The sequence below is a fragment of the Pituophis catenifer genome, unplaced genomic scaffold (assembly GCF_029215685.1).
Source record: "Pituophis catenifer annectens isolate HBS135680 unplaced genomic scaffold, rPitCat1.0.hap2 SCAF_4, whole genome shotgun sequence".
NCBI classification, from domain to species: Eukaryota; Metazoa; Chordata; class Lepidosauria; order Squamata; family Colubridae; genus Pituophis; species Pituophis catenifer.
Genome location: NW_027256884.1, coordinates 69,874,833 through 69,902,335, shown reverse-complemented (window position 1 = coordinate 69,902,335; position 27,503 = coordinate 69,874,833). Strand labels below are relative to the sequence as shown.

Genomic DNA, 27,503 nt, shown 5'->3' with positions numbered 1-27,503 from the left:
AATAGAACAGTTAAACTTCCATTTCCTTAGTGTGTGTGTGTATGTATGTATGTATGTATGTATGTACCGTATTTTTCGGAGTATAAGATGCACTTTTTCCCCCCCTAAAAGAGAGTGAAAATTTGGGTGCATCTTATACACTGAATGTAGCCCCGCCCACCCACCGGCCCCCACCCTTTGGCCTCTGCCTCCCAGCAATTTGCTTCCTTGCAGCAAACAGTAAACATCTGGTTTCAGCACAGCCTGATTAGCAAAAGCAGCTGATTGTCGGTTGGATCGGCCTCCTGACCATCGGCTATTTCAGGCTGCAGGGATTGCCATTGCAATTGCCACCTCCGCGCACCGCATTTTCGGTCTCTGCTGTTTGCTGTTTGCTGCAAGGAGGCAAATTGTTGGGAGGCAGAGGCAGACTTTTTTTTCTTGTTTTCCTCCCCAAAAAAGGTAGGTGCGTTTTATAGTCTGGAGCGTCTTATACTCCGAAAAATACTGTATGTATGTATGTATATGGGTATAAGTATATAAATATGTATGTATATAGCATGTGTATATGTGTGTTATGTATGTGTACACTTATGAGAGCAAGCAAAACAATTTCATTTTTAATGTGTGCCAGTGTGCCCACAGTAAAAATGACAATAAAGGTTATCTATGTGTGGTTGGAGTTAGATTTAGTATTTACTAATGATTGGTTAGCATTGAATTCAGATAATTCTGTTATTGTAGAGATTGTATCCTAGTATACACTTTGACACTTTTTTGTTAATAATACTGGGTACTCAATTTCTTCTACTATTTTCTTCTTCAGTAGATGTCATATTCCCTTAATGGGAAATAAACCATTCCAGTCTAGTTTGCTGATTTTCAAAAAATTAATGTTTCACTCTCGACATTTCTACTTTGACAATAGTTTTGACATTCCATATTGTCAGTGCTATATTATAGATACCTTTCTTGCACAAATCCTTCCGTAGGGAGGCCATTCCATTAGAAGAGGGATGCAACTGGAAAATATGTTAGGATGTTGGTTTGAGCTCCGAGCTTGGCAATTTGGTTGCAAACCTTTAATCACCATTCGAGGAGACATTGTCAGTGCGCTTTGAATTGTGCTCATCTGTCAGAACACTGGCCTTAAATACCTTTTTATGTGATACAAATTAGTCTGAATGTTGTTTGTTCAGATATTTCTGAGTCATATCCAAATAAACAACATTCAGACTAATTTGCATCACATAAAAAGGTATTTAAGGCCAGTGTTCTGACAGATGAGCACAATTCAAAGCGCACTGACAATGTCTCCTCGAATGGTGATTAAAGGTTTGCAACCAAATTGCCAAGCTCGGAGCTCAAACCAACATCCTAACTACCAACCCGAGCTACTAATATTCAAACACATTTCAACCATTGGAAAATATTCTCAGCAAGGCCTTGTCCCCTTCATTTCACATAAGTGACAGGTTATTAATAGATGTTGGTAGTTTATAAAAACTAAGCAAGCTGGATCTCTAACTATATCAACAACTGGATGTTCTCTTTAACCAAATCATATCAGTGTTGCTAATGTACTTAAAATCTGCTCTTCATTAATGGTTTAGATAGCTTTTTACATGGGATGGCTTATTATAGCTTATGTGGACATTTTCATTACTGTCAATGTCCATTTAGCTTCCTTAACAGAATACCGTATTTTCCGGCGTATAAGACGACTGGGCGTATAAGACGACCCCCGACTTTTCCTGTTAAAATATAGGGTTTGGGCTATACTCGCCATATAAGACTACCCCTCTTCCAACGCACACCAAATAAAAATTAAAAAACATCAACTGGCTCACCCACAATGTAAAAGCAGCTGTGCTAGACCCAAAATGGCCCCTGCAACAAGCAGGAAGCTCACACAGCCACAAAAAGCCCCAAAAAACAACTTTCACACTTTATACACACAAAATTCCACATACAGCTTTGTGAGATTTTGTGTGTTTGTGTAGTTAGAGTGAAACACTACAGAAACACACTAAATCTCAGAAAGCTGCACAAATATTATTTTATTTTATTTTTATTTTTATATGAAAGCTAAATTTAAAACTTCCTAAACTTTAAATGGCTAGGTCTAAAAAAAGAACAACTAAAAAAAAACCCAATTAACTATTTTTTTTAAAGATCCCAAAGGGGAAAAAAACTTACCCAATAGAACAGGAGTCTCCAACCTTGGCAACTTTAAGACTTGTAGCTTTGTTTTGCTGGCTGAGGAATTCTGGGAGTTGAAGTCCACAACTCCCTGCCTGCTTGATTGCAGGCAGGGAGTTGCTTGCTGGTGGAATGGATTCAGGCAAGTGAAGCAAGGCAAGCGTTGCGACTAGCAGCTAAGGTAAGCAAGCTGGAGGGGGAAAACTTTTTTCTTTCTCCATGGCTCTGGCGATCCCAGCTGAGTTGCCTGATTAGCAGATCATCAGAGCTTGGATTGCCAGAGCCATGTGAAAGGAGAAAAGTTTTTTCCTTCTCCATGGCTCTGGCGATCCCAGCTGAGTTGTCTGATTAGCAGATCGTCAGAGCTTGGATCGCCAGAGCCATGTGAAAGGAGAAAAGTTTTTTCCTTCTCCATGGCTCTGGCGATCCCAGCTGAGTTGTCTGATTAGCAGATCGTCAGAGCTTGGATCGCCAGAGCCATGTGAAAGGAGAAAAGTTTTTTCCTTCTCCATGGCTCTGGCGATCCCAGCTGAGTTGCCTGATTAGCAGATCGTCAGAGCTTGGATCGCCAGAGCCATGTGAAAGGAGAAAAGTTTTTTCCTTCTCCATGGCTCTGGCGATCCCAGCTGAGTTGCCTGATTAGCAGATCGTCAGAGCTTGGATCGCCAGAGCCATGTGAAAGGAGAAAAGTTTTTTTCCTTCTCCATGGCTCTGGCGATCCCAGCTGAGTTGCCTGATTAGCAGATCGTCAGAGCTTGGATCGCCAGAGCCATTTAAGGCTCGTCAGAGCCTTTCGGGCTGGTCTGCCTAGTTACAGGAGAACGACACCCGGTGTATAAGACGACCCCCGACTTTTGAGAAGATTTTCATGTGTTAAAAAGTTGTCTTATACGCCGGAAAATACAGTACTCAGTTTCCATTTAATTCTCCAATGAATTGTATTTATCTACATTATAGAATATAGCAGTCACATGACCTCATTTCAGCCACTTGGCAACCGACTCATCTTTATGGCTGGTTGCAGCAATTTGTGGTAATGAGGTGAAATTTACAACAATTTTTGCTGGTTTCTGGCCTTTTCGCTGCTTTCCAGAAAAAAAAAAACATTCACAGGAAGACATTGATTTGCTTAACAATCACTTAATGTTCTTTGTGTTTAATGTCTGCTGCACAAAAAGTCACTAAACCAGGTTCAGTCACACAGGTACCTCAACTTACAACCATCATGACTTACAATGGAAATTTGGGGCTCCATTATAAGTCAAAATCTACCTAAATGGTTACATGCCTTGAACAGTGTTTTATTTAATCATTTGGGATAAAGTATTGTAGCTCATTCCAATCCATTTGACATTATTCATTCCTGAAACAAACAGATAAGCTATATTTCTGCTTTGACAATTTCAAGTTCTCTTTTATTTATGCTTCTCGTATTCCATGTTCTGATTGGATATGTCTGATTCCACAGTACATTTTTATAATTTAATATTAAATCCTTGTTTAAGCAGCCCATATATTTTGAATCTATATTGCACATTAGTGGCATTTTTTATTTTTTCAATGTACAGGTTCTTAGCTAATACCTTTATGGGTATAATTAGAATATGCTTTTTTATATCAGTAGCAGGAGTTTCTGTGTTAAGTGTCTATATTGTTCTGAAATTGCACTAGAGTTGTCCATATCAGTCTATGTTAAAATAAAGTTGTTAATAACATGTCACTGTGAATACTTTTTGTTGATGTAATTCGGTTTTGAGGTTGGTCCCTACATTTCAGTTTAGTATTTTAATGCATGTTTTAATTAAATAGTAAATGTCATTGGTGTCTCCGATGCTGTAGGAGCGTTGATTAGACACTTATGCCACAAACTCTCTAAAATAAAAATATTACTATACAATATTATACATTTATTATTTCTTTTTAAAACCAAGACCAGGAGGATTTAAATTTTATAATAGTATTATCAAGAAAATGGAAAAATGCAGTTTAAAGTTTAAACTGTTCATATCTTGGCAAAAGAAAAAAGCAAATATATTTGTTTTCTACTATAGTAACTAATAATGAAACGTTCAGCAATTCTCCTGGGGAACTAGTTTAAGAGATGTGGTGTCACTATGGAAAAAGCTTTGTCTTATGTCCTGAAGATTTTACTTCAGAGAAACAAAAGAAACATCAATTCCAGTTGTACACAAAAACTGTTCAGAGAAACAGGCATAGCTAATGTAGTAGTGGTAATAGATTTGATGTGTTTATTTTCTTGATACTTGTGCTTTTATATAGGATAATTGTTTAGGTTAAAATGTAAATATAAATATATGATGCAGTTAACATTTTGATGTTAGTGGCAAATAATTCTTGGTCTGATTTATTATAGAATACCTGACAAACTGATATTACTTTTGAAAGCAGTTTGCTAAACCCAACTTTGCAATAAAGTTGTAGATAAATAGATAGATGGAAGATAAAATCAAAAAGAAATCTTTTTAACTATATATAATAGAAAAATCTTTTGTGACAGTTTCTTAATACTGTAATTCAGTCTTCGAACTGAATTAATCCAGCAATGCATTTATTTAAAATGCTTATTGTATTTTACTGCAACTACATTCCCAGTCCAGTGATGAGCATTAATTTTATCTGGTCATAATTATTTTCTAATATGCCCTTCTATAGCTGTTGTAACTTATTTGATCTTTATTGTTTTTCAAACTAATTTAACTACATAGTTTCTAAATAAATTTTTGTATTGTTTTTTTTTACAGGAAAATAGAAATAGTGCAGTTTGCAAGTCGTACACGGCAACTGTTTGTCCGATTATTAGCCTTGGTAAAATGGGCAAATAATGCTGGGAAAGTTGAAAAATGTGCGGTAAGTTTGAGTGTCCATGAGTAATGCCCAATGTTAGCTGGTGTCACAGATAGATAGGAAAATACTACTTCCTTCAGATGTTTTGGATTTCAGCTAATGTTTGAGGAGGTCTTGAAAGGTGTATGTTGTCATTCCAAAATACTTTTTCAGATGTCCAAATGTTGCACATCCTGTAACTGTATGTGAGATTGACCTTGGGAGACAGGGCAACAAGATGTAGCCAAGGGAATGATCAGATAAAAGGCAGCTTAGTCCATAGCAGGAATGTGGGTGGGGCAAGAGACTAAGAAAAGAACAATTTTCTTGGCCTGTAAAGGAGGGGAGAGAAGATAAACACTTTCAGAATTGCAAGATTTTATTAATGTAAACTTAGTTCATTTGGTGGTGTTTTGTGTCTGGTCTACCTACTAATACTGACACATCCCTACTTATTTCCAACCCTTGAAATGCTTAGGCTGACTTGGTTTTTTTTAAAGTTAGAAATAACTTATTTAAATAAACCTTCTTCCTGGAAATGTCAAATCCAAATTTCCCAGGGCAATGCTTCAGATTCCTAAGAATTATCAAACACCTTCTTGTAATTGGGTCCCCATGTAAGTTTGGCTTCTCTAACAATCTTGGACAAATTTCATTCAGCCTGTAACTAGACTATTTGGATTAATTGCAGATCTCTGGTTTTGCTTTGGACTGTTTGCTTTCTGTAGATTATGACTAAATTAGAATGCTTCTTAAACAGAAAATTATGCCTCTTGCATGGGGAATGGGTTGAATCTGGTTCCTGTCAGCTTCTAGTCTGAATCTGTGACTAGCCAAATGTTGCCATCCTAGTACTGTATTGCTTAGAACATTGCAGTAGCATTTCTTGCTAGTATCCTCCAATCTTTTCTGCTAGAAGGCAGATTTAATAAGATGACCTATGAGGAATGTGTCTAAAATTGTGCTTAAGGGGTGATTAAAACACGGGAGCAGGTCCTGCTGTTCTGTGAGTTTGGTAGTGATCTGAACAATAAACTTCTTTTTTCCTGTTATAAAACTTTCCAGGTCACTCAATGATGAATTCTTGCTTGTGTGTTTAATATATATATGTATGTATGTATGTATGTATGTATGTATGTATGTATGTATGTAGGTCTTTGGTTATTCGGGTTTTCTCCCACGTAAAATTGGAAGTGTCTTGGCGACGTTTCGACGAAGTCTCATTCGTCATCTTCAGGCTGGTGTTTTCGGCTTCGTGCTTCTAGGAGCAATGTGTGATTGCAGCTGTTTCTTCCTTTTAACTGCCAGTGGGGGTGTGAACTGATTGGGTGGGAGCTTGACTGTGTTCTGATTGGGTGGAGGTGTGTTCTGATTGGTTGGGGGCTTGGCTGTGCTCTGATTGGATGGGGTTGTGTTCTGTTTGGGTGGGGGCCCATCCAATCAGAGCACAGCCAAGCCCTCAACCAATCAGAACACACCTCCACCCACTGTTGTGTCATCCGCAAATTTAATAATTGCATTCGTGTTATACAATGGGGTGCAGTCATGTGTGTACAAGGAATAAAGGAAAGGGCTTAGCATACAACCCTGGGGGGCTCCTGTGCTTAGTATCAGAATAGAGGAATGGTGAGATCCCATCCTTACTGACTGTGGACTATCTGTCAGAAAATCCTTTATCCACAAACAAATCCTCTGATTTATGCCCAAATTGGACATTTTAAGAAACAACCTGTTGGCTAAACTGGTGTTAAAGCCAGAGCTATAATTCACAAATAACAGCCTCGCATATGTCCCCTGTTGTTCCAAAGGATTCAATACAGTATGGACAACAATAGACATAGCATCGTCAGTTGATCTATCACTCCTATATGTAAATTGGTATGGGTCCAAAGTAGATGGAAGACTAGCCTGAATATAATTCAACACCAGCCTCTCAAAACATTTCATGACAACAGATGTTAAAACTACTGGTCTATAATGATTAAGGGATATCACTACTGTCTGCTTAGAGACTGGCACTATAATGGATGTCTTCAGGCCGGTAGGGATAGAGCACTGCAACAGGGATAGATTGAAAATATCCGTGAACACTCCAGCACTCTGCAGCGCAGTCCATATACATACACACACACACACACACACACACACACACACACACACACACATATATATACATATACCTACATACATACATACACACACGCACGCACACACACAGTTTATTGTCATTGTACGTATATACATAGTATACCCATACAATGAAATTCACATAACACCCAGAGACCAAGCCCAACACACATGACAATCCCTAGACACACCCCTACCCATCAAAATTCCCCATCCCTAAACCACCCAAGGTGATTTACCTGTAAGGTGGCAAAATTTTGTATAGAGTGTGCCAACAGTTGCCAAAATTGGTTATTCATCTCCCTTAGCATTTGTAGCAATTAATCCCCCATTGCTTTTTTATAACCATTAGTTCTACTATATATATTATTATCTTGTCTGGATGTTTTAGAGGTCATTTTAAGTTATTGGTCTTTGACTGTAAAAAAAAGCATTCATTGTTCCCAAGTGATCTGTGTCTTTATGACCTTTTTCTCAGGATTTCCCCCCACTCCCTAGTTTTAGACTTAACAACAAAGGTGTTGGCAAAGGTGAGGAACTGACCACTGTAATATCATGATGCAAACTCCTCCTCTTGGGTATGTGTGTCACAGGCTTTCACGCATGCACATAAGGGCAGAAACTAGTAATGTTTGTTTTATACTGATAATATATGTTTGTCTATAATTGCACTTTAAACAAATTCTACAGCAGTGTTTCCCAAACTTGGCTATTTTAAGATGCATGGACTTCAACTCCCAGAATTCCCCAGCCTGTATGCCTGGTTGAGGAATTCTGGGAGTTGAAGTCCATACATCTTCAAAGGGTCAAGTTTGGGAAATACTGTTCTAGAGTAATGTGCAATAATTAAAACTGCAAAATAATACATACAGGTAGTCCTGGACTTACAACGGTTCATTTAGTGACCATTCGAAGTTACACCAGCACTGAAAAAGTGATTACAACTATTTTTCACACTTACAACCGTTGCACCATCCTCACAGTCACATGTTCAGAATTCAGATGCTCGGCAACTGAGTCATATTTATGACAATTGCAGTGTCCCAGGGTCATGTGATCAGATTTTATAACCTGACAAGCAAAGTCAGTGGGGAAGCCAGATTCGCCTAACAACCGTGTTACTAACTTTAAATTCACTTTTTTTTTTTTAATTTGATTTATATGCCGCCCTTCTCCGGAGACTCAGGGCGGTTTACAATGCGCTAAGCAATAGCCTTCATTCTTTTGTATATTTATACAAAGTCAGCTTATTGCCCCCACAAACTGGGTCCTCAATTTACCTACCTTAGAAAGGATGGAAGGCTGAGTCAACCTTGAGCAATTAACAATTGTGGCAAGAAAGGTCATAAAATTGGGCAAAACTCATTTAACAAATGTTTCACATAATGGAATGGAATGGAATAGAATCCTTTATTGGCCAAGTGTGATTGGACACACAAGGAATTTGTCTTTGGTGCATATGCTCTCAGTGTACATAAAAAGAAAAAAATACATTCATCAAGAATCATATGAGGCAACACTTAGGGACAGTCATAGGTTACTAAATAAGCAATCAAATCATACTAGGAAGCAAAACAATATAAATCGTAGAGATACAAGCAACAAGGTTATAGTCATAATTGGGAAGAGATAGGTAATAGGAAGGATGAGAAGAATAATAGTAATACAGTCTTAGTAAATAGTCTGAAGTGTTGTGGGAATTAGTTGTTTAGCAGAGTGATGGCATTTGGGAAAAAACGCCTTCTGTCTAATTGTTCTGGTGTGCGGTGCCCTATAGTGTCATTTTGAGGGTGGCCGTTGAAACAGTTTATGTCCATGATGTGAGGGGTCTGTAGATCTTTTCACAGCCTTCTTTTTGACTCGTGCAGTATACAGGTCCTCAGTGGAAGGCAGGTTGGTAGCAATTGTTTTTTCTGCAGTACTAATTATCCGTTGAAGTCTGTGTCTGGTTTGGTTGCAGAGCCAAACCAGACAGTTATAGAGGTGCAGATGACAGACTCAATAATTCCTCTGTAGAACTGAATCAGCAGCTTCTTGGGCAGTTTGAGCTTTCTGAGTTGGCGCAGAAAGGACATTCTTATTGTGCTTTTTTGGTGATATTTTTAATGTTGGGTGTCCATTTTAAGTCTTGAGATATGATAGAACCTAGAAACTTCAAGTTCTCTACTGTTGATACTGTGTTGTCTAGTATTGTAAGAGGCGGTAGTATAGGACGGTTTCTCCTAAAATCTACCACCATTTCTACGGTTTTGAGTGTGTTTAGTTCAAGATTGTTCTGGTTGCACCACAAGGCTAGTTGTTCAACCTCCCGTCTGTATGCAGATTCATCATTGTCTCGAATGAGACCAATCACTGTAGTATCATCTGCAAACTTCAGTACTTTAACAGAGGACTCTTTTGAGATTCAGTCATTGGTATATAGAGAGAAGAGAAGTGGAGAGAGCACACAGCCCGGGGGGAGGGGGGGTTGTCTGTGCTAATTGTACAAGTATCTGATGTGATTTTGCCTAGCTTCATCTGCTGCTTCCTGTCTGTTAGGAAGCTTATGAGCCATTTACAAGTGTACAGCAGAAGAAATTTTGGGCTCAATTGTGGTTGTAAGTCGAGGACTACCTGTACTCTAATAAAGATATCACAATAGCATTGGTTTATCTAGCCTTTTGTTTTTGATTTCGACTTCAACTCTCACACATTAGATGTGCTTTTTCTTTTCCACGCTTGGGCAAACTCTCATATATTCCCTGGTTTGGCTGTCTGTTTTGGTAGAAGCCAGGGTTTTCTCAATATGGGGTTCCCTACCCTTCTCAGTGAGCTTGTCACCTGTCACAATTCTGTGCCACTGCTTCCTTGATTTCTTAGACAAGTCAACCCATACATGAATAGTAGTAGTAGTGCTGCTTAGACAAGCTAAACTGCCAGATAACTATACAAATATTTCTTTAATAGGTTGTTATTTCTCCTTCTTTTTCCATGGTTCTTCAATAATTAATTTCCAAATTGTCTCACAAATGCATGATCTTGTGCATCCAACAACTGCACTTTTTTAATATAATTTGTGTATTTACTTAAGAAATATAATGTATAAGATTAACATTAATTATAATGTATTTTCTTATAGTGACTCCAATATTTATTTTACCATAAATCTTGGCTTTTGGAATAGGTGACTTATAAGTAGTTGTGCTTCATAGGAACTTTAGAGATAAGTTAAGAATAAATAATTAGAGAAAGATTTCCCCCCCCCTCTAATAAATATATATATATATATATTAACAGATGATATCAAGCTTTTTAGATCAACAAGCTATTCTGTTTGTGGACACTGCTGATCGGTTAGCCTCACTAGCCCGAGATGCTTTGGTTCATGCCCGTCTGCCAAACTTTGCTATCCCATATGCTATCGATGTGCTGACAACTGGATCCTATTCACGATTGCCAACATGTATACGGGTAAATTACTCTGCAATTTTAAATGGCTTTAAATGCCCTTCCCACATTATTGCAAGTGTAGTTTTCTTCATAGCTTTGTGTCATTTTTGAATATAGCCTTTTTGAAATAGTTTTAGTTATTAGAATGTACACTAACTGAAAAATATATGCCAAATATTTCTCATTGATCTTAAGACACCTTGCTGGAATACATGATAATTGCCCACTATCAAATACAACATTAATATTGTTATTAGGCCAACTTAAAAATAAGATAGTTTTAAATTTTTTAAAACTATTTTAATGTTGTAAGCTTCCCAGACTTACTGTATATAAGTTGGGCAGCCATATAAATTATTTAACATATAAATAAAATAGTAGTTTGTAAATTTCTCCAGAACTTTGTATTAGGCTAGATTTAACAATATTCTCTGGTTATTGTGGATGAATAGTTTAATTATGAAAGCATTTGAATAAGATTATTGCTTTGAGCTTATTAGTATTTTATTAAATAATCATTCTATTATTATTTAATTGTTAATTATGTTGACTGTGATTAATTTCTAATTAAATTATTTAGTTTTATGATATGATATACTTTGTACCAGTTTAGTTGGGTTTACAGTTCTGTAATCTCTCAGGCTCAGTATATCCTAATTTCTGTATTTACTGGTTCTAATAACAGTGCACTGAATTTCTCTTGTTCATTTCAAAATTGCATGAAATTATTGTAAATATTTTAGCTAAGCCTAGTATTAGACTCATGACTAATATTAGTCTATAGTATGAATGCCAAGGTTGGTCCTTGAAGTTTTATCATATGTGTCTCCTACTGAAATGCAGAGTAAGTTAAATTGGTATGATTTTAAAATTCACTTATCCGCAACAGGACAAAATAATTCCTCCTGATCCAATAACAAAAATTGAGAAACAAACAACGTTGCATCAGTTAAATCAGATTCTCCGCCACCGACTGGTAACCACAGATCTTCCACCACAGCTGGCTAATCTTACAGTAGGTAAGAACTGAAATTACTTATTTATGATTATACAAGATTTAATCTCTGAAAAATCCAAACATTCAGGAGAACGAAGCATGACTAAAGGATATGGAAACCTTTATTGATACCTGTCTACAAAATTTTATGTCAAAAAATAATTTGTTTCTTTCTGAGTTAAGTTCCTAAATTGATTGATTGCCAACTGATGAGCTTTATGAAAATAAAAATAATAAATAATGGTTGAGGATGAATGGCCTTTGTGGCCTTGGAAAAGTAGCAATATATGTCTGTCTACTGGCTCTGCAGGCTTTTGGATCCAAACTTGGTCTAACTTGACCAAGTAGTGGATGTGAATATGTGTCTTTAGTAGTGAAGTGGAGAAGAACATTATTCCACTCTAATTATTAGGACCTGTGTTTTAGCTAGCTTTCCTTTTAATTTCAAAACAAGTTGGAATTGGGTTAAAGAGAAGTGATATCTACAGTGGTAAGGAAATTAAAAGGGAATAAAATTAGATAGAATTTAGGTAAAGAAAGAAGACTAGAAAAGAAGATCTATTTAGGCATTATGAAAGAATTACATTGTCTGTAGTATGATGTCGGCAATCATCTATACCTCTTCCCCAATCTTCCTTTTTAGCAGCCTCTTCTGTTGACCCTTCTCAATTTATAGAAAATTATTCTTGGGTCTTTTTAATCTGTTTTTCTTTTTTTTCTTTGTATCTTGTTTTGTTATTTATTTTATTGAATTCTGTTTTTAGCTAATGGTCGTGTAAAGTTTCGTGTGGAGGGTGAATTTGAGGCTACTTTAACTGTGATGGGAGATGATCCTGATGTCCCATGGCGCCTTCTCAAACTGGAAATTCTGGTTGAGGATAAAGAAACTGGAGGTAATGCCAAAAGACATTATCTGATTGAAAGCTTACTTCTGAACATTTGTCCACAAGAGGTACACTTTGTTAGTCCTTCAATCAAAATAAATTTTAATGATTCCACAATCATCTCAAATCCTTCTGTCTCTGAAAGTTCACTCTTGGTTTTCTTGAAGTATTGGTAGCCACTTTTCAAACACTAATGAAATTGTTTTATGTTCTTGTAAAATATAGCACTTAAACCAACATTTTAAGTAGTATAAAGTCATCTTTTAAGAATATTTAGCCTTTTTATTTTATTTTAACGATAGATGGCCGTGCCTTGGTTCATAGTATGCAGATTAATTTCATCCATCAATTGGTCCAGTCCCGGCTGTTTGCTGATGAGAAACCTCTGCAGGACATGTACAACTGCCTACGTATCCTTTCAAGAGACTTGCTCCCAATTGATATGGATCCTAGAATACTTTTAGTGGAAAAATATATTTTAAACACAAAATTTAATGTTATAACAAAGAAAAAAGGTGTCTATTAAAACAAAATGTCCATTCAGCCCAAAAGGGATTTTAAATATTTTTATTTTATCATTCATAAAATGGAAATGCAATTTTATATATGTATAAACTGAATGACCAGGAGTGCTTAATATATAGTCAGATTTTACCAATTGCATCTGAATCCACTACATCAAGATCTTGTAAAATGGAACGATTTGTCTGTTATATTGTGAAAAACTATTGGTTAAGAACAGGTAGTAAAATTAAATGAAAAGAAGAGCAATTCAGATATTTTAATCAATTTATAATGTCTTTATATGAAAGTTAAAGACATGCTTACCACAGAATTATGGTTCAGTAAAAAGAAAATATATTTCTGTGAAATTAATGAAAGAATTACAACTTTGTAGTTATTCATTTGCTTAGACTCCATACACATTGAGGAGTCCATATGGGCAAAGACATGCAAAAATCAAGATAACCTGAAAGGGATGTTTATTTCACAGAATTTTAGTTGTATTTGGGATTTGTGAAATATTTAAAACCAGTTATTATAAAGCATAATCCCTCTATATAGATTTTTAATATGCCATAACATTCTTCTTAATAACAACTTTCTATTCTGTTGATCAAGAATAGTATTATGATTTAGAAGAGATAGCAAGTTTTAGCTACAATGTAAGACTGAATTTCTTACCAAATTTGTTGTTGTTAGTTGTGAAGTCGTGTCCGACACATTGCGACCTCATGGACAACATTCCTCTAGGCCTTCCTGTCCTCTACCATCCTCTGGAGTCCCTTTAAGTTCATGCCTACTGCTTCAGTGACTCCATCCAGCCACCTCATTCTCTGTCGTCCCATTCTTCTTTTGCCCTCAATCTTTCCCAGCACTAGACTCATCTCCAGTGAGTCATTCCTTCTCATTAGGTGGCCAAAATATTTGAGTTTCATCTTCAGAATCTGGCCTTCTAAAGAGCAGTCAGGGTTGATCTCCTCTAGGACTGACTGGTTTGATCGCTTTGCAGTCCAATGGACTCACAGGAGTCTTCTCCAGTACCATAGTTCAAAGGCCTCAATTCTTTGGCACTCAGCCTTTCTTATGGTCCAACTTTCACAGCCATACATTGCAACTGGGAAAACCATAGCCTTGACTATATGCACTTTTGTTGGCAGGGTGATGTCTCTGCTTTTTAGTATGCTGTCTAGATTTGCCATAGCTTTCCTCCCCAAGAGCAAGCATCTTTTAATTTCTTGCCTGCAGTCCCAATCTGCATTGATCTTGGAGCCCAGGAAAATAACATCTGTCACTACCTCCATTTCTTCCCCATCTATTTGCCAGGAATTGAGATCATGCCATGATCTTAGTATTCTTTTTTTTTTATTGAAAAAGTTTTCAAATACAAATTTTCCCCCCATTTTTCTCCCCCCCTCCTCCCTAACCCCCCCTCACCACCCATCCCCCCCGAGACTTCTTCACAACAAAAACCTAATTCATAACAGATTATATAATATTTTACCATCCCCTTACTCCCTCCTCTAAATACTGACCCTTACTTACTAATAATATTATTAATATTATTACTTCCCCCTTTTACCATACATTTCAAAAAAACATTCAACTATAACATTGTATGAAAACTTCTAATTTAACATAATATTATTATAACTCCCAATTTAGCAATAATCTGCCCTTTTTCTCCTCCCCCATACTTATATCTGTATATTATTACAACATTTCAAAACAACCTTCCACTTTAAAACTATATAATAAATCCTACTTTAACATTTAATCTTTTGTTTTTGTGTATATTAATATAACATTTCAAAGCAACCTTCCCCATAAATCCTAATTTAACATTTATTCAACTCTATCCATTTTCTCCACTCCCCTAAATATATCACTTAAACATCCCTTTTCTTAAACTAAACAATCAGTAAACTAACTTATTTCCACCCACTTTCCTACAAAATTGCCATACACAACAAATTCTTAATATCTTTAAGCCACTGCCCGCCCTGCTAAAAAAAATATATTCCGTTATATAGAAAAAATCAATGACTTTAAATTTATAATCCATATAATATCTTCTTTGATATCTTTCCACTGGATTGTTGAGTCCATCATCCATATTAGGGTAACATAGCATCCTGGTGCAACAGTTTGTTCAAAATCCTCCATCATCATCTGCCCCCATCAGTAATGAATATCCTCATATGTATATAAAAGAAAAAAAACAACCACCCGAGTGACATTATAATTATATTCCATATAGTTGTAATTGTGGCTTTCATCAGGATTATTAATTCCCATCATCATATTGGGTAACAACCAGATCTTCTGCATGCCCCAGCATAGCTCTCTTGCCTTATGGCTCAAGATGAATATAATATATTTATCAATAAAAAAAAGAAATCCAAAATAGATAATTCCAATTCAACAATTTAAGGCTCTTTTCACATCCTAAAATTACGGCATTGCAGAGGTCTGTCACTCTCCTCAGGATAATATTAACCAATACTTCGCCTCAACTATCTTTTCATATATTCATTCATTTTTTTAAAAAATAACTGGCTTCACTGTTGCTTAATTTAGAAGTTTTTATTTTTGTGAGACCTATTTCTTTTTTTCTTTTCTTTTTGTGGGTTTGATCTCCATCCTAGTTTCCTTTCTACAAGTTGTATATCAACTGATCGGTTTTCATTCTGCTTTATAACTTGATCTTGTTGGTTTTGTTTTTGTGTCTCATATTTCTTTTTTGCTCCATACTTGTCTGTGACTTGATGAATCATCACGTTAGAGTCCGATGCCACTTCTCTCATATTTGTAGATAATCCAGCTGAGTTGTCTAAAGAATCCAAAGGCAATTTGTCCACCACAGCCTCTGTAATTCGATGTTTTCCCTTTATTTCCAACTCCTTCTGCTTATCCTGTATTGTGCCTAAAGATGTTAAGTTCATTTTCAAAATTTTTGATAAAATTCTTCCGCTTTTTCAACAGTATTTAGTTGGTATCTTTCTCCTTGATATCTCAATATTATACCAACTGGGGCATCCCACCTGAATAGAATATTTCTTCTTTTTAGCTCAGTCACCAGAAAACCAAATTTCTTCCTTTCCAATAACATCTTGGGCGGGAGCTCTTTGTAAATCCAAATCTTTCTTCCAAACAATTGCAAAGTAGAGTTGAAGGAATTTTGCACAATATTATTTCTAATTTCTTTATCTATAAAATAAATCACCACATCTCTAGGCAATTGCCTTTGCTTTGCAATCCAGGAGTTTATTCTATAAACTCTATCGATCCTACAAAATACTTCCTCAGGTTGGACCTTTAAGATCCCAGCCAGAATTTCAGAAGATATTTTCCTTAAATCAACTCTGTTATTTTCCTGCAATCCTCTCAGTCTAATCGCATATTCAGTAAAATTATATTGCATCATTAAAACTTCTCTTTCAATCCGTTGTTGCATGTTTTCTGCATTACAAGTCTTTTGATCAGCCTCCATTTTAGGTTTTTCTTCTGAGCTATTGTCTTGAGTGTTTGTCAAATCATTTTCAATTTTTTGTATTCTATTGTCCAAATTGTCCTCAATTTCTTCCACTTTAGACTCTAATAAGTTAGTATTTGCATCCAACTTGATCATAAATTCTGAAAAGCCATTAGCCATTTTTATAATCTTTCGGTCCAGAGTATCAAACTTTAATTGCACTAATTCTTTAATTTCCTGCTTAAATTTTTCAAAGTTCTGATTCACAATCTCATCCCTTCTTACAATCTCCTCCAAAAGAAATTCAATTATATTAAAATCAGTTTTCTGAGACTGGAGCTTTAAAACTTGTTCACGTAATTTATTAATGGGGGAATCCCCCCCCACAGCTTGTTTGTCCGGCTTTGCAAGCTTTAATGCCATATTTCCACACAGACAAACTATTTTTTTTTTTAAAAAAAGAGAGGCAAAGAAGAAAAAAAGGACTTCTTTCCAACCAAGATCAATATCAGATCTCCAGGAAGAGAAAAACACAAAAATAGAGCTTTATCTTAAGTGTAGCCAGAAGTATTTATTCCGCTACTTTGTATCTTAATGGGAAACGGAAGGACTCTCCCTTTCAGCCCCTTCTCAAGCCTCGGCAGTCGCCATTTTTAAAAATTCTTTTTTTCCTTTTCCCTTTCCTTCTTCAATAACTGTTGTAAAATGAATAAAATACTTGCGATTCAGGGTCACAGATCCAGCTCATATCCTTTTTAATTGTTCTGTTAATTTTTGTAGGCTTGTTCTTGTCGCCTAGCTCTGCATGGGCAGAGGTCTCCCAAAGCCCGGAGCGGCGGCGGGGGAAATAGGGAGCTTCGTCTGCTTCGTCCCCAAAAGTAAAAAAAAAAAACTTTTGGGGCTATGCAGAGAGCTCTACCTGCCCCCGCCGGCTCTATCTCCATTTCCACATGGAAATGGAGTTTTTTCAAGCTGCCTTTCAGTTGTAAAGGCGGCTCTTACAGGCAATGGGGCGGCGATCCGAAAGGATCGTCTGGCGGCGGAAAGAGGCCGATCTTAGTATTCTTAATATTGAGTTTCAAGCCAACTTTTGCACTCTCCTTCTTCACCTGCATCAAGAGGCTATTTAGTTCCTCTTTGCTTTCTGCCATTAGAATGGTATCATCTGCATATCTGAGGTTGTTGATATTTTTCCCGGCAATCTTAATTCCAACTTTTGATTCATCTAACCCCGCCTTTCTCATGATGTGTTCTGCATATAAGTTAAATAGGCAGGGTGACAGTATACAGCCTTGCCGGACTCCTTTCCCAATTTTGAACCAATCAGTGGATCCGTGTCCAGTTCTCACTCTTGCTTCTTGACCCACATATAGGTTTCTCAAGAGACAAATGAGATGGTCTGGTACTCCCATCTCTTTAAGAACTTGCCACAATTTGTTGTGATCCACACAATCAAAGGCTTTAGCGTAGTCAGTGAAGCAGAAGTAGATGTTTTTCTGGAACTCCCTAGCTTTCTCCATGATCCAGCGTATGTTGGCAATGTGATCTATAGTTCCTCTGCCTCTTCGAAATCCTGCCTTTACTTCTGGTAGTTCTCGATCCACATACTGCTGGAGCCTAGCTTGTAGGATTTTAAACATAACTTTACTAGCATGTGAAATGACTGCAATGGTGTGATAGTTTGAACATTCTTTGGCATTGTCTTTCTTTGGAATTGGAATGTAAACTGACCTTTTCCAATCCTGTGGCCACTGTTGAGTTTTCCAAATTTGCTGGCAAATTGAGTGTAGCACTTGTACTGCATCGTCTTTTAAGATTTTGAATAGCTCAGCTGGAATACTGTCACTTCCACTAGCTTTGTTGTTGCTCAGATTTCCTAAGGCCCATTTTACTTCACATTCTAGGATGTCTGGCTCGAGGTCAGTGACCACCCCATCGTGGTTATCAGGGATGTTAAACTCGTTCTTATATAGTTTTTCTGTGTAATTTTGCCACCTCTTCTTAATCTCTTCTGCCTCTGTTAGGTCTCTGCCATTTTGGTCCTTTATCATGCCCATCTTTGCATGAAACGTTCCCTTCATATCTCCAGTTTTCTTGAAGAGATCTCTGGTCCTCCCTATTCTATTGTTTTCTTCAATTTCTTTACACTGTTCATTTAAGAATGCATTCTTATCTCTTCTAGCTATTCTCTGGAATTCTCCCTTGCGCTGCTTAGAGAGTCCATTGAGTGGGAGATTCCTCATCCGATTGGCCTCTGACTGAGTAAGAAATTAGACTAAACACACCTCCTTTTCCTGTTTAGCCCAGTTCCTTACTCAGTCCGAGCCTCAGATACTTGTGTTTTCCTGGAGCTCCACTCATTGGACTCTCTAAAATTGAATTCTTTCTTGTTTGTGCGCTGTATTTCAGTCCTTTTCAAAGAATATTGGCAGAGGGGAGGAATTTCGCCAAACGCTGATCAGCTGTAGAGCGCTCGCTTCAGCAGCGGCTCTTATCGCTTCTAACAACCCAGCGGTTTGATCGTGAGTTACCGGAGGACGTGTGAGGGGCTGTGTTGTCGGCCTCGCGCCGTTATTGGCATTTTTTTTTAATTGAAAAAGTTTTTCAAATACAATTTTTTCCCCCTTTTTTCCCCCCCTCCTCCCTAACCCCCCCGTGGCTTCTTCATAATAAAACCCAAATTCATAACAGATTATATAATACTTTACCATCCCCTTACTCCATCCCCATATGCTGACCCTTTCTTTCTAATAATATTATCATATCCCCCTTATACTATACATTTCAAAATGACATTCTACTATAACATTATATAATAACTCCTAATTTAGCATAATAATATTATTATATCTCCCAGTTTAGTGATTTCTGCTCATAATCTACCCTTTTTCTACCCCCCCATACATATATCTCTTAAATCAAATCTTTTATGTATATTAATATAACATTTCAAAGCAACCTTCCGCTATAAAACTATAGAATAAATCCTAATTTAACATTTATTCAATTCATAGTCTCCATTTCCTTCACCCCCATCGTTATATCTCTTAACTCAAATCTTTTACATATATTCATATCTAAACATAATATCCCTTTTCTTAAACTAAACAATCAATAAACTAACCTGTCTCCACCCACTTTCCTACAAGACTACCATACTTAATAATTCGTAATATCTTTATTCTTCTGCCCACACCACTAAAAAATATTCCCTTATATAAATAAAATCCTCTTAAAAAAGACTTTAAGCTTGTAATCCATATGATATCTTCTGTAATGTCTTTCAGCTGGATTGTAAACTCCATTACCCATGTTAGGGTAACATCACATCCTAATTCTAACAGTATATTCGGTATCTTCAATTACCATCTGCCCCCATCAATAGCAAATATCTTCATAAAAAAAAAAAAAAAACAACCACCTGAGTGACTTTATATTTATATTTATATTTTATATTTTATATTATTTATTTATATTTGCATTCCATATAGTGTCTGTAAAGGTGTCTTTTATCCAAATTATTAATTCCAACCACCATAATAGGGTAACAGCCAGATCATCTGCGTGCCCCAATTCCATAACTCTCTCGCCTTGTAGCTCAGCATAAACATAGTATATTTATCAAAGTCCAAAAAAAAAAAGATAGTTCCAATCATTTCAGTTTAAGGCCCTTTTCACATCCCAAAAGTACAGCACTGCAGAAGTCTGTCACTCTCCTCAGGATAATATAAACCAATACTTCGCCTCAACTATCTTTTCATGTATTCAATCATCTCTTAAATAACTGGCATTACACTGTTGTTTGGTTTAAAAGTTTTTGTTTTTGTGTGACCTGCTTCTTCTTTTCTTGACTTTTTGTGGGTTAGATCTCCATCCTGATTTCCTTTCTATAAATTGTATATCAACTGTTTGGTTTTCATGCTGATCTATAACTTGATCTTGTTGGTTTTGCTTTTGGGCTTAAATCTCCATTCTGGTTCTATGAGTTTTATATCAACTGATTGATTTCCATGCTGGTCTGTAACTTGATAAGTCATCACTTTAGAATCCAGAGCCGCCTCTCTTGTATTTATAAATAGTCCAGCTGAGACCTCTGAAGGAGAATCCAGAAGCGGCTCATCTACCGGGACCTCTATAACTTGTTGTTTTTCCATTACTTCCACTTCCTTTTGCTTATCTTGAATTTCTATCTCTTGTTGATTTTGCTTTTGGAGAACCTTGTAGTAAAATTCGTCCGCTTTTTCAACAGTATTTAGCTGATATCTTTCTCCTTGATATCTCAGTATTATACCAACTGGAACGTCCCACCTGAATGAGATATTTTGTTTCTTAAGCTCAGTCACCAAAAATCCAAATTTCTTTCTATCTTTTAGAATCTTAGGCGGCAACTCTTTATATATCCAGATCTTTCTTCCATACAATTGTAGAGTAGAATTAAAAGATTTTTGCACAATATCATTTCTTATTTCTTTGTCTGTGAAGTAAATCACCACATCTCTAGGCAATTACCTTTGCTTTGCAATCCAAGAATTTACTCTATAAGCCTTGTCAATCTTACAAGATACCTCCTCAGGATGAACCTTTAAAATCCCGGCAAGAACTTGAGCAGATATTTTTCTTAAATCATCTCTATTATTTTCCTGTAACCCTCTCATTCTAACCGCAAATTCCGTGAGCCTGTATTTCATCATTGTAATTTCTTTTTCAATCCCTTGCTTTATATCTTCTGCATTGTAAGTCTCGTGAGCAGCTTCCTTTTTAGACTTTACTTCTAAACTATTGTCTTGAATATTTGTCAAATCATTTTCAATTATTTGTATTTTATTGTCCAAATTATTAATCTTATCATCAACTTCCTCCATTTTGGACTCTAATAACTTGATATTTGTATCCATCTTTATAACAATTTCTGAAAAAGCATTAGTCACTGTTACAATCTTTCGTTGCAAATTATCATACTTTAGTTGTATCATTTCTTTAATTTCTTGCCTAAATTTTTCAAGTTTCTGGTTCACAGTCTCGTGATATCTTGCCATTTCCTCCTGGAGAAATTCTTTTAAATTAAATCCATTCTGCTGAGTCTGTAAGCTCAGAGCTTGTTCACATAATTGTAAATGGGGGAACCCCTCCCCCCCACTGCTTGTTTGTCAGGCTTTATTGGTTTTAACGCCATCCTGCCACACAAACTCTTTTTAAAGAAAGAAAACTTTTCCCCAAGCAAGATCAAGTACAAATCTCCAAGAAAAAAGAAACTTAAAATAGATATTTTTCTTCCAGATTCTAGCCAGCACTGTTTATTCCGCTACTTTGTAGCTTGTTACGGAAGGACTTTTACTTTCGGCTTTCTTCTTCTTCTCAAGCCTCAGCAGTCGCCATTTTAAACTTTTTTTTTCCTTCACTCTAAAACGCTTGTAAAATCATTAAAAATACTTGCGATTTAGGGTCCCAAGTCCAAATCTCATCCTTTTTAATTAGTCCATCTGTTAATTTCGTTGATTGGTCCGGTTCCAGCGCCTAGCTCTGCAAAAAGGCAGAGTTCTCCCGAAGCCCGGAGCAGCGGCGAGCGGAAATAGGGAGCCACAACCTGCTCATCCCCAAGAGTAAAAAAAAAACTCTGGGGACTTCGCAGAGGGCTCTACCTGCCCTCGCCTGCTCTATCTCACATTTCCTTCAGATGTAAAGGCAGCTCTTTACAGGCAACGGGGCTGGCGGTCTCAGAGGACCGTCTGGTGGCGATGGAAGCCAGACTGGAAGCCCGACGTTATTGGCATTATTGATGTGGTTGTGGCGAGGAGTCAGAGGCTGGGTGCATATTGCTGTTTTTCTAAGTGTTTTAAGTGGAGAAGAGGGCGTGTGGGAGGCTGTGTTGCTCAGCCTCGCGCTGAGGGAATAGAGAGAAGCCTCGTGGTGCCGTGGCTCATCTCTTCCCTGTATTGCCTCGCAATTGACTCAAATAGCCGTTTGCCTCTTTTTTTGGCGTGTTGGTGTGACTGTTCCATCGGTCCTGAGACATCCACTCTTTTTTTGAGCTAATTGCGTCATTATTGCATTTGTGTTGGGGAATTTGTTCATCTAACGGCTTCGCGCCATTTCAGAGCAGAACTGTGTTGTCAGTTCTCTCGTTTTAGCCGCCATTTTTTCCCACCTTTTCAGTGCTGCTGAGTCATTGGGCGCCATTTTGTTTTTCACCTGGGCCTTTTTTAATTTAGCCCATGTGTTGTTTGACTGTTTTCTCTATTGCCTTCCTGCATATTTCCTTCTGGGTTTATTAACTTTCCTGATATTCCCTGTTATTTCAGATCCTTTTGGGGCAGCGATACAGAGCTTCTTCTGATCCTTCTGATTGATCTGTTCATTCTTACTTCTATCCAAGCATGGCTGATTGCACCCGTTCCACTAGAAGTGCTAAATCTTCATCTCAGCACAAGGGAGGATCCAGATCCAACCCTCATTCTACCTCTTCTGCCTCTCTTTCTGCTGCTGCAGAGAAGGATGCCCAGAGGAGGCACATGGTTCTAAATAAGCAGTTTGACAAAGCAAAAAAGCAGGCTGAAGCCATTGTGCATTCTCCTCCCTCTGTCTTGTCTGTTCCCCTTGATCTCATTCCAGAGCAAACTCCGGAACCACCTCCCATCCAAGACTCCTCTTCTTGGTCTCCAAACATCGATTCCACGGCTCAGGGAGATCAATCCATGGTGAGAGAGGTTTTTGCGCAGGGAACTGAGGTCCCTTCTCCTGCTGTCAATCAGCCTTCTGCCACGTTCACTCCTACAGCGGCGGGGCTCCGCCCTCAGGAAGGTCAGTCCTTTTCCATTCCCCAAGAGATGTATGACATGATTGCTCAGTCGGTGGCAAGAAGCATTGACTCCGCCCTTTCACAAAGGGGTATTTTGGCTCCTTCTTCTGTGTCAGCTCCAGCAAAGCCTTCCTCCAGGTCTTCTTCGCACTTGACTCAGGAGGCCCCTGCAGCTTCTCGCTCTCCTTCTCATTCTCATCACAGTGACCAGTCCTTTATTGATGATGAAGAGACCTTTGACTACTGTCTTTCTGGTGATGAGGAGGATCCCTCTTCCAGCAGTTCTCCTTCCACAGGCCTTTTCTGTCACGAGATGTTCAAGACTTTGCTGCACAAGGCCAAGGTCACCACTAACATGGGTCTGATTCAGCCTCCATCATTACCTGCTCTGGATTCTTCTGATTCCAACACTAGTCTTTTCACTGAACGGGTCGCTCAACAGGGCATCGTTCCTTCTCCAAAACTATTTGTGGACACCGTTCAACGTCAATGGTCACAGCCTGGCTGTATCTCCAATCCTAGCGGCCTGGATAAGAAGTTGTACTCTGTTGAACAGGAATTTGAAGAGCTTTTAAAACTTCCTGTCATTGATCCTCCTATGGTCAACCTGACTTCCCCCAGCATCCTTCCATCTGATGCGGCTGAAGGCCTTCTCACGGAGGACAAGCGAGCTGAAATATCTACATGTACGACTCATCTCGCCTCTGCATGGGTCATCAAGTCGGCTACCGCTGCCTCCTTTTTCGCCAGGACATCCCTCATCTGGCTCAAGCAAATGCAAGCTAGAGTATCTCCAGAGGATACCCGTCTACACCAGCATATTAGCAAGATAGTTGCTGCCACTGAATACATGGCGGACGCGACACTCAACTCTGCCAAGTTCGCCTTCCGCGCCATGGCTTCCAACATCGCCTCACATCGCCTTCTCTGGCTCCGTCACTGGCAAGCGGACATGAAGACCAAATGGCGCCTGGCAGCAGCCCCCTTCAAAGGTGGGGCTCTGGTGAGGCTTTGGATCCTGTGTTAGTGGAAGGTAGGGACAAGAAGAAACTCCTTCCCTTTTCGTCCAGATGATATGACAGACGATCTACCTTTCCTTACCGCAGGCAGTTCTTTCGTCCCACTGAACAGAGGTTTCAGAACCCACAGCCTGCAAGACAATTCGGTTATACCTCTGACAGACCTCAGGAACGTCAACCCTTCAGAGATCGCAACCGTCAATCCCAGGGCAGATGTCCCTTCAGGGGATCTGGTTTTCGGCCCTATCGCAGAAAATAGCACCGTCACCCCCTCACATCCCATTGGTGGTCAGCTCACTCACTTCGCTGATGTTTGGCGTACCACGACCACAGACGCATGGGCCATTCAGACGGTGTCCATTGGAGTCACCTTGGAATTTGTTTCTTCCACTCCACGTCGATTTATCCAGTGTTCTATCCCCTCGGACATTGGATAAATTCCAAAAGGGCGTCGATGGAAGCTGAGATTCTACATCTTCTCTCCATTCGAGCCATTGAACCAGTCCCTCCAGAACACCAGGGCTCTGGGTTCTATTCTATTTTGTTTCTCATTCCAAAGAAGTCGGGGGGTTATAGGGCCATATTGGACTTGAAGCGCCTGAACATTCATATTCGTTATAGGCGTTTTAAAATGCACTCGCTACATTCCATCCTGAGTGGCATTAGATTGGGAGACTTATTGATCTCCAGGAGGCCTATTTACATGTACCCATTAGGCTCTCCCACAGGAGGTTTCTTAGATTTTGTTATGGGCACGCCCATTATCAATACAGGGCCATGCCCTTTGGCCTTTCCTCCGCCCCTCGTATTTTTACTAAGCTTCTAGACGTGGTGGCAGCCCATTTACGTTCCTTCCCTATCAGACTGCAATGCTATTTAGACGATATTCTTATTCAGTCTTCCTCGTTTCAATAGGCCAGCGAGGATGTTCGACTCACCATCGAAGCTCTCCAGCAACACGGTTTTACCGTAAATTGGGAGAAAAGCCAGTTAAGTCCTGCCACCGACTTGGTTCACCTGGGAGCCCACATCGACACGGTGTTGGGTCGGGTCTTCTTGTCACAGGAAAGACTTCTCAACATCAGGACCACGGTCCGACAGGTCAGAGCGCTCCGCAGGGTTCCGCTTCTCCTGCTCTCCCAGTTGCTAGGGCAGATGATTTCGTGCCTATTGATCGTTCCCTGGGCAAGGCTGCACTCGAGACCCCTTCAATGGTTCCTCCTTCCAAGCCAGAAGATAGGCAACAGCAACTTATCCCTTCAGGTCAAGGTTCCTCCCAAGCTCCTCAAGTCGTTGCTCTGGTGGATTTCCCCCGCCTTGCGGAAAGGGTCCCCCTTTCTCGAACCTCACTGCCTGGTGGTTACCGCGGACGCCAGTCTGGTCAGTTGGGGGGCTCACTTCAACTCCCAGTTCACCCAGGGGCGTTGGACTGCCAGAGATCTCCGCAACGACATCAACTGGCTGGAGTTGCGGGCTGCCCATCTGGCTCTCTGTTACTTCCAGAGTCATCTGTCGGGGCATCACGTTCTTCTACAAATGGACAATGTCACGGCAAAAGCCCACGTGAATCGCCAGGGTGGCACTTGCTCCAGAGTTCTCATGGACGAAGCCGCTCAGCTGGGTCTTTGGGCAGAGAGACACCTGCTCTCCTTACAAGCAGAGCATATAGCGGGAATCCACAACACTCGCGCGGACTGGCTGAGTCGCACCGACATCGATCCGGCAGAATGGCAGCTGCATCCCTCCCTATTCCATCAGATTGTCCAACTCTGGACAATCCTGCCAACGGTGGGTCTCTTCGCCACCCCGGCCAATGCACAGATGACCCGATTCTTCTCCAGGTACTGGACACCGGGAGCAGAAGGCACTATGCTGCCAGTGGCCTTCGGGTTGACTCTATGCCTTTCCTCCCATTCCTCTGATTCCGAAGGTCGTACGGAAGATCTTGGAGGAGAGAGCGGAAGTCATCCTGATCGCTCCCTTCTGGCTCCAGGGAGCCTGGTTCGCGGATCTAAAAGGTCTATCAATTGTTCCTCCTTGGAGGATTCCACTGGACCAAGTGTCTCTGCTTCAAGGGGCGGTGACACATCCAGACCCCCAGTGGTTTCAACTAGCCGTTTGGCTATTGAAAGGGACCTACTGAAGCGGGAACTTTTTTCCGAGGAAGTTATAGACATTCTCCTTGCATCTCGTAGGAATTCCACTACTTGCATCTATGAAGCCACCTGGTCCGCCTTCCGTCGCTGGTGTGCCTCGTCGCACATTGATCCTACACGGCCTCCATCCCGCATGTCTTGCAATTTCTCCAGGTGGGTCTCAAGGCAGGTCTGGCGGTCAACACCCTTAGGCGGCAAGTTGCAGCCCTTTCTACTGTTATTTCCTGTAAGGGTCACAGACCCCTGTCCCTTCATCCCCGTGTCAGGTGTTTTCTGCAGGGAGCGGCCACTTTACGCCCTCCCGTCATTCACAGATATCCTTCCTGGGACCTGTGTCTGGTTCTGCAAGTCCTTCTGGAGCCGCCCTTCGAGCCTTTGTCCACTGTCAGTCTAAAGTTTCTGTCCTTCAAAGTCCCGTTCTTCGTGGCCATCACCTCAGCTCGCCGAGTTTCCGAACTGGCCGCTCTTTCCGTACACAGGGATCTATGTACTTTCCACTCGGATTGGGTCGTCTTACGTTTGGACCCCACCTTTCTCCCAAAGATCAATACCTACTTCCACAGATCAGAGGAAGTTATTCTTCCGGACTTCTGTCCCCACCCCGTTCACCACACAGAACGTCGCTGGCATAAATTGGATGTTCGTCGAGCGCTCAGTACATACATCTCCCGGACGGCTCCCTTCCGCAAGTCGGAATCCTTGTTTGTTTAGTTTCAACCTACCTCACTTGGCTCCAAAGTTTCTTCATCCACCATCGCCAGGTGGATCAAGGCCTGCATCACCCTGGCCTACGAGCATAGGAATAGACAACTTCCTGGTCGTGTTACAGTTCACTCGACTCGTAGTGCCGCCACCACCACAGCCTGGGCGACACAGGCCCCTCTTCTTGAGATATGCCGGGCGGCTACCTGGGTGTTGCCAAATTCATTTATCCGTCATTACAGGTTGGACAGATTTGCGTCAGCTGAGGCGGCCTTTGGCCGTAGGATTCTTCAGCGCGTCCTCCCTATGGAGGGCAGTTCCACCTCCTCTGTTTCTTCCCGCCCTGGGGATATTTAGCTTGGGTATATCCCACTCAATGGACTCTCTAAGCA

General features: G+C 39.5%; 1 protein-coding gene across 3 annotated transcripts in view; it reads left to right on the top strand.

The window, feature by feature from the left end:
- The window catches only part of MED14 (mediator complex subunit 14), a 94,500-nt gene that overhangs the window by 4,671 nt on the left and 62,326 nt on the right, over positions 1 to 27,503 (top strand). For all 3 annotated transcript variants that reach the window (XM_070944223.1, XM_070944222.1, XM_070944221.1), the window contains exons 3-7: positions 4,944 to 5,049; positions 10,429 to 10,602; positions 11,471 to 11,600; positions 12,343 to 12,471; positions 12,765 to 12,872. In XM_070944223.1, the coding sequence (XP_070800324.1) occupies positions 4,944 to 5,049; positions 10,429 to 10,602; positions 11,471 to 11,600; positions 12,343 to 12,471; positions 12,765 to 12,872 (647 nt within the window). The remainder of the gene's footprint in view (positions 1 to 4,943; positions 5,050 to 10,428; positions 10,603 to 11,470; positions 11,601 to 12,342; positions 12,472 to 12,764; positions 12,873 to 27,503) is intronic.